This window comes from Spea bombifrons, chromosome 4 (genome assembly GCF_027358695.1).
Source record: "Spea bombifrons isolate aSpeBom1 chromosome 4, aSpeBom1.2.pri, whole genome shotgun sequence".
In the NCBI taxonomy this organism is placed as follows: domain Eukaryota; kingdom Metazoa; phylum Chordata; class Amphibia; order Anura; family Pelobatidae; genus Spea; species Spea bombifrons.
The window spans coordinates 83056309-83069273 of record NC_071090.1 but is presented as its reverse complement, the minus strand read 5'-3'; the positions used below and the strand labels follow the sequence as shown (position 1 = coordinate 83069273).

General features: G+C 40.6%; 1 protein-coding gene across 1 annotated transcript in view; it reads right to left on the bottom strand.

Moving 5' to 3' along the window:
* GALK2 (galactokinase 2) overlaps positions 1-12965 on the bottom strand; it is a 60505-nt gene that overhangs the window by 6584 nt on the left and 40956 nt on the right. The window contains exons 8-9 of the mRNA XM_053465144.1: positions 10718-10928; positions 142-343 (exon numbers count right to left, since the gene is read on the bottom strand). Of these exons, the coding sequence (XP_053321119.1) occupies positions 142-343; positions 10718-10928 (413 nt within the window). The remainder of the gene's footprint in view (positions 1-141; positions 344-10717; positions 10929-12965) is intronic.

Sequence of the window (12965 nt, the reverse complement as noted above, 5' to 3'; positions counted from 1 at the left end):
TTAAAGTGCTGCCTTTTCTGGATCTTTCCAACACACAATGAAATAAATAAATATCGATCTTATGTCCTAATTTCATCACATAATCAAACCAAAAAATCCAGAAAAGGTCCCCCCACGTCCCTTCAAGCTGTCATAACTTACAGACAGATGTCCACCAGCTGATCTAGTTGAGGACAGCTGCATTCATACATGTCTTTACAGCTCAAATGGCTCTGATTCATGAGGTCTCCAAGCAGCTGGAGCGCGTTGGCAGGTGCCTCATCACAGACCTTCTTAAAGTCAAGCACTCTCGCAGCTTCACTATACACGTGCTTTGCCCGCTGGTACAACTTGAAGGTGGAAACTAGAAATGAAAGATATAACAAGTTGAAACCTTGATTACGGTATTTAATACTTAAAAACTGTAAATACAATTGGGCAATGTATATGATGTATTTGACATATTTGGTGCTTGCAGGCTCTTGCATGTCGAAGCTACTGTAGCACAGACATATATATATATATATATATATATATATATATATATATACACACACACACGTTAGACATGCATTTGTAACTACCTAATATATCCTTATCTCTTTGAAGTAAAGACTGTGATTGAACAAACGAACTGGCAGTTAGTTTTCATTATTTAACATTAGATGCTGCTGCCGATGTATATTAACGCTGACAATATATACTAATATTAGCCCCTGCTGACAATTTTATATTGAAATAATTGGACCCTATGCAAGCATTTCTTTGGGCCCCACTCCACACTCCCTAGCATGCAATAATTCCCTCCTTTACCCCACCATAAAAAAATATTTGACACACTCACTACAAATTAGGGGAAGACTGTAAGAGTCAGTGCCGTCTTCCCTCCTTCTGACCCTACCGTGACATTGAGAGGTCCTCTCCCCTGTAATCATCCCCAGAATCTCTTTGTCCCCTTATTCACTAAACACCACCTCTCTTTTACTAACTCCCTGTAGTTCAGGTATAGATCAAATAAACACATAAAACAGCACTTGCATGTATAGATCAACTGAATAAGACATACAAACCCCATATTTGCAGGTATACATAAATAATGTATGGAAACATTGCCGGTACAGATCAACACATGGACACACAAACCCAACTTTACATGTATAGAACAATTGAAATTCTCATGTGAACTCTGCATTTAAAGTATAGATCAAATAAACAGAATCAGACATACATATCATGTATTTGCAGGTATACAATAAGAATGCATGGAAACATAGAATTGCAAGTATTGATCAATAGAACATCCAACCCGAGCATTGCAGGTATAGATCACCTGGAAATCACATGTAAACTCAGCATTGCGGGTATAGATCAAATTAAAAAAACACAGAACAGCTTTGCAGGTGTTGATCAACTGAATAAGACATACAAACCCTGTATTTGCAGGTATACATAAATAATGCATATAAATATAGCATAGCAGATATGGATCAACAGAATAACACACAAACCCAGCATGATCAAGATCCCATCATGAGTTAACTTTGTCCCCAAACAGCCCGCCCTGTGCCATATTGGTCCCCAAGGCTCAAACACCCTGCTTGTGTGATCTTTGCCTTTCTACAAATCTATTATACATATACGATACATACAAAACCTTTTACAGTCACTCACTCACACTTTCCTTCACATAATTCATTCACACAATCATTTATTCTTTCACCCATTCACACTATTCATCCACACATTCATTCCTTCTCTCACTCACTCTTTATTTCAGTATTCTTACGATCCCCTTTCTCTCTAGCTACCTCTCCTTCCTTTTCTCACTATCTACATCCCCTTTTTCTTACTATCTACCCCCTCTCCTCCCTTCTCACTATCTATATATATATACACACAGTCCTTACAACCCTTTCTCCTCATGTCTTACCTTTCTCATCTTCTATCATCTTCCATCATCCTGCATCATACATTATCTTCTTTCTTCCATGCTGTCATGGGAGCGTGAGGTCTGTCACTCCATGCCTCTGCTTAAGTGCTCCCTCATCACTATGCGCTGGCTATTGATGCAAAGCACCGGGGTGACGTCATATCCCTGCACTCTGCATCATTTGCCGGCGCGTAGTGGTTAGGGAGCACGGAAGCCGAGGTCTGAATTGACAGACCCACGCTCCCTAATGTTGGGCTGGTTAAAGGGGGATTGTGATCTCCCCAACCAGCCCTTCTCATCAGACACCTCATACCCAGACCAGCGCAATACCCACAGGGCGCCCGATGAGCAGGGCTGGTTGGGGACAGCACGGTTGCCGCTACACTCCCCTGAAGACCACCCCAGGGGAGGTGGCCTCTCTGATGGCCCCTCCCCTATATAGACGCTGCTATTTTTTAGGGGATTCGTGGTGAATCACATTGCTGCCAGCAATGTAATTCACCACGGGGCCCCTAGAACGCTGGGCCCCTGGGAAACAGCCCAAAGTGCCCATGCATTTAGAGGGTTTCCTAAATGTTGGGCTGGATCACGGATCTCCCTAACTAGTCCTGGAGGCTGCAGCAGCTGATCGGGCGGTTGTGCACCCCCTCACAGCTGCGCCCGAGGCGAGTGCCTCACTCGCCTCACCCTAGCTACGGCCCTGTGCTATAGCCAAAGAAAGTGCCCTCCAAGAACTGTAGTAATAGGCAAAATGTAAAGCACAAGCTAGCCCTCAAAGAATACAAATAGGAATCAAATAAAGAGAGCAAATATAAATTTACTAAAGATAAATAGCCACAGAATAAATAGCACCAGTACATTTTACATACCAAGAATAACAGGTACAGCCAGGACAGGCTGACAAAATGTGGGATCCCCCAATGTTTCAGCGATATGCCGTTGTCAAGAGTGGGATCTTAGGATCTTAGCCCTGTGTTTTACATTTGGCACATTAACACACACACTCAGACACTAACATACAAGACACCCTCACTAACTTACCCAGACACACACACATAAGCAGTCACACTAACACACAAATCAACATACCAAGACACACACTAACAAACACACAAACTAACATACCCAGACATACACACAGTGACCACACAACTCCCCATTGTGCAAGCTGCCATGCTACCACCGCAAGGTCAGACCCCGCACAACCTCGCCTCCTCCTTGGAATATTTGGGGAATAATAATGCTGCCATCTTTCTCTGTAATGCCATTTGTCCCGTTTGGCCCTGGATCCGGCAATGCTTTAAAAGTGGCATTATAAGCAGCTTTTCTGTTACACAAACCCTCTTTTTTTCTAACCCATTTCTCTCCTTTTAGTGTCTTTTCTTCCTGTGTATTGCAGTCTCTTTTCCTTTGATCTCGCTTTATGTTTCTTTAATGCTACGATCTAGTTTGCCTTATCTACTTTTCTGCACTGAATTCTCTTCCTCTTTTTCCTGTTTTTTTCCCCTCCCCTTTTTCTTTCGCTGTCCTATTGTTTCTGCCTTGTTCTCATTCAGGAATCGAACAGATAGAAAAGAGAGATCAAATGGGAAAAAGAGACTGCAAGAATTAGGCAGGGAAAAAAAAAGCAAGAGAAAACTTGGACAGAAAAGGACAAAATAAGGACAAAAAAGGAGAAATAAAGACGCACATAAGTTATTAAAAGCGATGCAAAAGAAACTGTACAAGAATCAGACAGAAACAGGGTCTCTTTCCCTCAGATCTTGCATGTGAATAAGGCATAAAAAGGACAGCAAGAGAAAAAATAGAAAAAGGACAGAGCGACTTGAAAAGCACAGAAAAAAAAGAGGACGAGAAATGATTTGCTATATCTCATTTTTGGACTTCATTTAATGACTTCTACCTTTGCAGTTGCTCTGCCCTTTTTCTATCCTTTCTCTCTTGCTGTCCTTTTTTTTTTTTCTTACATACCTGCTCTTTTCTCTTATTTTCTTCTCTACATCCTGTTCTATTCAATCTTAAAATTTTCCTTCAACTAACCCCACCCTCTCCCCAGAAAAAGCCACCACCGTGGCTTAATTCAGCCAGGGTCCTCTCGCACGCTAGCAGTCACCTATCTACCGACACCACTTTCCAGAGAGAGAGAGAGAGAGAACAGTGCATTGAGAGCGAACACGTCACGAGACCAGATCAAGTCGCGGCGACATAACAGTTTTTAATTTTCCGCACACAGGCGTTAGTGTAGGACACCTTGCCGATCACTGCTTTTACTTCATTTTTTTAGTTATTGGAGCTAGAAAATGATACTTCCGTCTCTGAAGAAAGCAGGAATTATACCTCGGTATGTTTCTTGCACATGCTCACCAGTACTCCCAGTATTGGGAACTGAGCTCCCACTTAAATAAATGGTTAGTTCCAAAGGGAAGATGTAGAGCTGTAGGTGGCTTGGTTACTTTAGTTATACATTTGCTTTTAATATCATTAATAAGGAAAAGAGTGGGCTCACAATCTTAAGAAAACAACACCTTATATATTGTAGCGTTTTACTGAAATACTGAACAATGTAAGAGAACAATGTATCTGCAACATGAACACATTAAAAGATGTTGTAAAACAACGCGACAAAGTCAACTGTAAGTCATTCCATGACATAGATCTACAGACCCAACCATACTGCGGTGTAACTTGAGCCACCCATATTACATTCATAGGCTTTCAATGTCTAGACAGAGAACTCAGACCCTGATTTATGTTTTTTACAGCATAATGTATAAGTGCCTTTCTAAAACTTCCAACGTTAATGGGCCATAATAATAACCTCTCCCAGAATAATGCAGAATAAAGTGAACGCCACAATCAAATCATGCTATTCAAATCAATTTTATAATATTTGACTACAATATTCTTTTCAATACTATGTTAAAGGGGGAAAAGTCTTGGTTTAATTGTCTAGATACATGAAATCTTTTAGGGGCTGAATTATATTATCCCAGATACATTTATCACAGTAATTAAATACCAAGATCATACAAGATCAGTTTGAAATAACCTAGTAGTACAATCTTACCTTCTGGCAGATATTCTGACCTTTAAGTTGCAAACATTTAGTTAAAGAATCTAACAATATCTTTAACTAAAACACAAAATCAGTCAATGTACTCTAATGTATAGTATTTGATCAAACCTCACTGTTTTATAGTGTCTCTTATTTATGTGCTCTATAAGCTGATGGATGGGTAGATAGATAGATAGATAGATAGATAGATAGATAGATAGATAGATAGATAAAAATACGTCATGATGGGGGAGAAATAACTAGGATCTTCTGATAATAAACTGAGCATAAACAGGTGAATGAAAATGTGAAAAATCACAGGGACTGAGCATTGATTATAATTAGAACATATTATAACAGAAGAGATGATCCGTGCTATTAAAAAGGCAAAAAGAGGTTATACTTTAACACCGTCTATTGCTTTTGATGGTGAAACATGTGTTAATTAAATCCCATCTTCATTCGAAAGAAGAAAAAAAGAAATGCACCCCCACATATAATTGCAGGAAAAAAACACAAGTGTTCCAGTCTTTATTGAACACGGTTTAACCTCTCACAACAAACAGTGTAAAACGTATGTGAATCCTTGGCGTTAACTGGTTGACCATCCTTTAGCAGTAAAAAAAAGCTCAACCAAATATTTCCTGTAGCTGTGGATGAGGCATGTTCAGGAGGAATTTTGGGCCATTTCTCTTTACAAAATATTCTTGGGATGTCTGATGTGAATCACTCTCTTGGAGCTTCAATTTGGCGGACAGACGGCCCTACATTCAGTGGCGGAACTACCGGGGTCGCGACTGCGACCGGGCCCTGGATTTCTGCCAGTCAGGGGGGCCCAAGGGGTGCCGAGCGGTTGCTGAAAACGACCGCTCGGCACCTCTTGGGCCCCCCTGACTGACAGAAATCCAGGACTCCTCTGCTCCCTGCCGCTGCTGCCGCCTGCCTCAGCGCTGCCCAGAGTGCAGTGTTGGGAGCGTGAGGCGTTTGTCTCGGGTGCCAGCGCTTCACGCTGAGCGCCGGCATATGACGTCATATGCCGGCGCTCAGCAGTGAAGCGCCGGCACCCGAGACAAAGGCCTCACGTTCCCAACACAGGAGTTGACGGTAAGTGACCTACAAAGGGGGGTAGGGAGGGAGTGGGTAGATCGTGAGAAGGGGTAGGGAGGGAATGGGTAGATCGTGAGAAGGGGGGTAGATCGTGAGAAGGTAGATCGTGAGAAGGGGGGTAGGGAGGGAGTGGGTAGATCGTGAGAGGGAGGTAGGGAGGGAGAGGTAGATCGTGAGAAGGAGGGTAGGGAGGGAGAGGGTAGATCGTGAGAAGGGGGGGTAGGGAGGGAGAGGGTAGATCGTGAGAAGGGGGGTAGGGAGGGAGAGGGTAGATCGTGAGAAGGGGGGTAGGGAGGGAGAGGGTAGATCGTGAGAAGGGGGGGTAGGGAGGGAGAGGGTAGATCGTGAGAAGGGGGGTAGGGAGGGAGAGGGGAGATCGTGAGAAGGGGCGGGTTGGGAGGGAGAGGGTAGATCGTGAGAAGGGGCGGGTTGGGAGGGAGAGGGGAGAACGTGAGAAGGGGGGGTTGGGAGGGAGAGGGGAGATAGTGACAAAGGGATAGATGGGGGGGGATTCTCGAACCGGGGCCCTGAGGTTTCTAGTTACGCCCCTGCCTACATTCTTCTACAAAATGTTTTGATACACTCTGGAATTAATTTATATGTTGATTATAGCAAGCTGTCCAGTCCCTGAAGCAGCATACCAGCCCCACATCTTAATTCCCTATCTAATATAACCTTAAAGTTTGGATGAGGTTTTGATGTTGGTGTGCTGTACCTTTTTTCCTCCATGCTTAGGGTTGTGTGTTTCTTCTTAAGTTGGGTTTCATCTGTCCACAGAATATTATGCCTGTAGGAACATGCAGGTGCTGCAATGTTTTTTTGGACAGCGGTGGTTTCCTCCATGGTGTCCTTCTAAGAACACTGTATTTGTTAATCGTTTTATGTATGGTAGACTTGTCAACAGAGATGTTAGTATGTTCCAGAAAAGTCTTTAGCTGACATACTAGGACTCTTCTTAACCGCTCTGGGCATTCTGTGCTGTGGACTTGTAGTCATCTTTGCAGGACTCACCACTCCTAGGGCAAGTAGCAACAGTGCTCAACTGTCTCCATTTACAGACAATTTGTCTTACAGTGGACTGATGAACATCAATTCCTATTGAGATACTTTTGTAACTCTTTCTGTCTTTATGCAAGTCAACAATATCTTATGTCTTCAGAGATCTTCTTTGTTTGAAGCATGGTTCACATCAGGGAATGCTTCCTGTGAATAACAAACTTGAACTTTGTGAGTGTTTTTCTGACCAACACATTCAATCTCGTCTCATTGATTTGACTCCAGATTTGTAAACCCCTGACTCAAATTCTTGTGGGGAATGCCTTTAGTCATAGTTGTTCCACCTTGCACTGTAGATGATTAGATTAGATTAGGTGTTCAATAAAGACAGGAAAACATAAAATTGCGTGTTATTAGTTGAAGCAGACTGTGTTGTGACTTAGTTGAAGATCAGATCAAGTATAATGGCCAGTATACCTAAAATCCAGGTAAATCCGGAGGGTAGACTGGTGACAAAAGAACCCAGTGTATCAGCCAGGTGATGGTTGCAAGCTAGACGTGACAGCTGTGGGTTGCATGATCACGCATTTGCCAAAAATATATTTGAGGCTGAAAGGAAATAGCTTTCAGTAATCTATTATGGTAAAACGAAAGAAACGACATGGCGAAAATTGAAAATGTTAAAAAATGTTCAGCATTGCATTGTTTCTGTTTATTGCAATGCTTCTATAAAATGTGCAAAGCTTCTAGATGTAAATATTGTTGTCCTATATTTAAAGCATTGTAGATATATACAGATTTAATAAATTGCATACATTTATAAACTGCAATATATATATCACAAATAACTGAATCCAGGCCTCAGTGTCTTGCATTATTTCTTTTGAAATACAGCCATACATTTTAAAATAAATGGCTGGAAAGAGGAATATCCATTTATATCTTGTGTGCTATCCCATCTCTTTCATTTGTACTTAAAGGTGCAATTTTACATTCATTGCTCTTTCTTACACAATAAGCAAATAAACCTTAGATCTGTCACACAAAAACAACATAGAAACCTTTTAAGATATATTTCAGTTTCCATGGCACCAACCTATTGTTGCCTGCTGTTTTGTTGCATGACAACTAAGCATTGCCTGAAAAATTATAAACAAGGCAAAATTTCACATGAGAAAACAATTTCTGTGCAGAGTCTGGATATTTAATAGTATTACGAGTTATGCTTCTACAAGTTTTACAGTCAGCAGAGTAGGTGGAACAGCACCTTTAAACGTTAAGATTATTATGCGATATGCAAAAAAATAGCAGATTTGAAAATGTGCATCCATTTAAGACTTATGCCGACTTGCGTGAGAGATTTCCATAGCTCACACAGCCTTGTAAATCACCATTGAACAGTAGTAACCCAAAGAATGAAGTAAAAACATGTCTGTTTTCAATTGGGTTGTGGAAGCTCTGCCAATGACTGTGACTGATTCTTAGACCACCCTTTGGTAAAACAATTCAGCGCTGGCCAGATTACCTTAAAATACTTTATGGCTCTCTCAGCTCGGCACGTTATGTATTGGCAAATGCAATGGCTCTTTAACAGCAACCAGAAGATTGGAAAATCTATTGTAATCTTTACAAAATACCATACTAGAAATATACACGGCTGCCTTTAAATGTAATTGGCTGGTCTTGATTAAAAGAAAGGAAATAATGTAATGTAATTTAAACACAAATGGGTTAACCCTAAAACTAGCGATTCCTGATCTTGATGAATTACAAAGGTGCAATATAAAGCAAAGTGGGGAGGGGGTTTTGGGGTGCACTGTGAGCCTAGGAAGAGCATTCAGACAAAACTAGAGACAAATAAGTAATACAGCAACTTGCCTCAGTGGCAATTCACAAGCCCCAGGGCAACCACATTGTACTTCCAAGACAGAATGGCATGCCTCCCAACTTTCCCTAATTAGCAGAGACAATCCCTCTTTGGGACAAAAAACCTTTTTGTCCACATACCTCCCCTGATGTCCCTCATTTCTAGGAGCTCAGAATGTTTGCTGGATATTCTACATCATTATTCATAATGTATATAAAAAGCGTAGATAATGGGTTTGTAAATTAAATTGCATTAATAGGATACATTGTTCTTCTAAATGTGTTTCTCGGTTAAAATAGGTTCCAATAAGTCACAAAGTCAAAAGAGTCATAATTAAGCCATGTCTCTGAACACACCTCTAAAAGTAAAACTGACCCACTTCATTTTTAAATGTTGGTAAGTATGGACTGGTACTGATACCGGGAAAAACACAGAGATTGGAGCAATACATGGAAACGAAAGATGGAGATACACTATATGACCAAAACACCATCATGCCTATATGAGCATGTTGGACATCCCATTCCAAAACTGTGGGCATTAATAGGGAGTCCCCCTCTTTGCAGCTATAACAGCCTCCACTCTTCTGTGAAGGCTTTGCATGCGATTTTGAGCGCATCTGCAGTAATTTGTGCCCGTTCAGGAAAAAGAGCATTAGCAGGGTCAGGCATTGGTATTAGATAAGAAGGCCTGGCTCGCAATCGGTGTTCGATGGGGTTGAGGTCAGGGCTCTGTGCAGGACACTCGAGTTCCTCCACACAAAATTCATCCAAACATGTCTTTATGGAGCTTGCTTTGTGTACTGGGACACAGTCATGCTGGAACAGGAAAGGGCCTTCCCCAAACAGGTGCCGCTAAATTGGAATCATACAATTTTTTATCCACTTAATTAATTTCTTATCTAAAATATCTTTGTATGCTGCATCATTAACATAACCCTTTACCGAAAGTAAAGGGCCCAAATCTCGAAAAACAGCCCCAGTCCACTATCTCTCCTCCAACAAAGTTTGCAGTAGGCACTATGGATTCTGGTAGGTAGCTTTATGCTGCCAAACCCAGATTCGTCCATCAGACTTCAGACAGTGAAGCGTTATTCATCACTCCAGAGAACCCATTTCCACTACTCCAGAGTCGAGTGGCGGTGTGCTTTACACCACCTCAGCTGATGCTTGGTATTGTGAGTAGTGATTTTCGGCTTGTGTGCAGTTGCTTGCCCATAGAAACCCGTTTCATAAAGCTCCCGACCTAAAGAGCTTGTGCTGATGTTGCTTCCAAGGCAGGCTGGAAAGAGGGTTGCTACAGAGGACAAGTGATTTTTACACACTATGTGCTTCAACGTCATATAGCGTATGAACAGAGAACGTAAGCTGCACATAGGAGAGTGGCGGAGAAATGGAAATGCACATATCTGAATAAGAGCAGACTAGTTCCATCCAAAATGTTACTTTCCAGCCAATTGTTCTTAAATTGTTAACAGGCCAACCTTAACTAAGTAAAAACGCATTTGTATAACTTTCCTGTGAAATTTACTTAACACACAAAACTATTTTGGTACCTATATACAGCATTACTCATGGCATACACAGGCATCATTAATAAGATGTATTAGTGATTAAAACTGTGTAATAATGACATTTTGATGTGAAATTCCAAGCTGAAAAGTCACATGAATTATTAAACTCCTCAGCGTTTATTTATATTAAAAGACCATAGCGGTCATGGAAAAATCCCATTTCCTATACTGTATATCTAATATAACATGCAGGTTGATCCTTAGGCTTACCTTCCTGTGTGTTTTGGCTCAGGACTGTTGCACGAAGCTCATCTAGGCTTATTCCCAAAAACTCACAAACTTCTTCACGTGTATATGGTTCTGGATGAAGAACTTCATCAACAACCGCAAGCATGTCTTCCAAAGTTACTCCAAGTTTTTCTTGCAGATCTCCCAGTTTCATAAGGTCTCTCCAGGCTAGTCCTTTGGACTTTGCTAGTATCTAGAGATGGAGTAAAAAGTGAGGTAGAATATGCAGAGCCTTAACTACCGATACACTGATACTAAGGCAATGACAATGCTTCTTAAAGAGGGTCTAAAGTGTAGCAAACATGCAAAATTGCTTATGTTAGGCCTTTTCTTTACCATTGTCCCAAAGTCCATTTCAAGCTCATGGTACTGCCCCTGGGAACTTGGGCATGTCCGTTATAGAACGATGAACACCACATATCTAACCATATTCATCAAAGGTTTCTTGAGTAGAATGCAGTTCATCTGCATACAAACCAACTTGTGATTTACATAATGAGTTTCATGGCATGTAGGGTCCAATTTCAAATAAAAAATACTTATTTGTTTGACTGGGTAATTAAGATAATAGACCAGGGAGGAGTTGTTGATCCTCAGGGATCAGTATTGTGACCCATCATTTTTAAAATATTTGTATTAGTAATATTACAGAAGGTATGCAGATGATACGATGATACCTAGATATACCGTATATATTTTTAATCCATTTTGCACAAACCCCAGTGCCTTTTACTTCATGCATTCATATTTACAGGAGGCACAAAAGGAAAGAGAAGTCTCTTATTCCTCCTGCCCTGTCTGCTTCTACAGAATCAGGCATCATACTTTGTGAATTACGAGGCAACCATCGACAAGTATAAAGATCAACTCCCATTAAAAATAGCAGAATTCCGATATAATTGGGGTTTATAATCCTAGATTGTCTCTTATGTCGTATGTTACTATACAAGGGGCCTATTAGTTAATCGTATTGCCGTGATTTATTCATTTAAACATTTTGCAGCAACAAATTCATGATACTATATCCTGCCATTATCATAATTACTTTTACTGCAAACATCATGACGGTAAAATACTGACACGGACACGTGACAGACAGCTGAAATGACTACTTCATATGTTTACCTACAAATGTCATGTTTTTTATTAAATATATTGAATGTTAATGATTAATGCTTTAATAACATCTGTAGAAGACTTCATCTCCTTTCTTCAAGTAATTGTCTCAAGCTTTCCTTTTACTTTGATGCTATATTAATTGAGCTGTAATTGTAATAAGATAAAAGCTGGGCAAAGACGAAGATTAGTCATTGTAAAGATGTCCGACATGAAAGTCAAGGAAAATCATGAGACATTAGAGATGTGTTTAGAAAATACAATTATGCAATCTTTTTACTCCAGCAGAAAGGAAACAATACTACATATGCTCGAGCATAAGACATCTGGAGGAAAATGACCGACTGTCACAGTTTATAGCATTATTACACTGATTTATTAAAACTACCTCTACAGTTTGTTGTTTTCCCCAATGTAACTGTTTTTGCAAAACATTTTACTTTAAAAACAATGTTTCTCTCTGAAGCGTATAGCCAGCAGGTAGCTGCTTACCCAGGAGGTAACCACAAACTGCACATGGGAGCCATGGACCTCCATGACAAAAGGGGGCTCTTGACAACCACTCTACGAATACATACAATGCATGTACACCAAAAGATATATGATCAAACAAAACTGGTATGTATGAAGTGCACACCAGAATGACCTTGAGTTGTTCCCTAAAAAGGAATTGGACTACTCCTCAGCTTTGCATGCATTACTGTGGTTGAAGTCATCTGGGGCATTTGGTACATTTATTATTATTATTTCACAATATGCCATTAGGAAGCCTATAAGGTATTTCCTATGATGCACCACAGATGCATATGCTCCTTTTTAATAGATTCTCCCTTTACCGCTTGGTTATTCTGATCCCTTTGATTTGATCTATACTGATCCCTTTGATTTGATCTATACTGATCCCTTTGATTTGATCTATTCTGATCCCTGAACACTTTGTCCCACCATCCCACCATAGCCTATGTGCACTCAACCTCCCTTCCCATTCAGAAAAAAGAATCATATCTGCCCATGATTACATGGATAGATACCCTTACATCTATATAACAAGCATCTGAATGGCCAGTATTATTATTATTATTATTACTACAACACCTTGCTGTTTGAGTTCCAT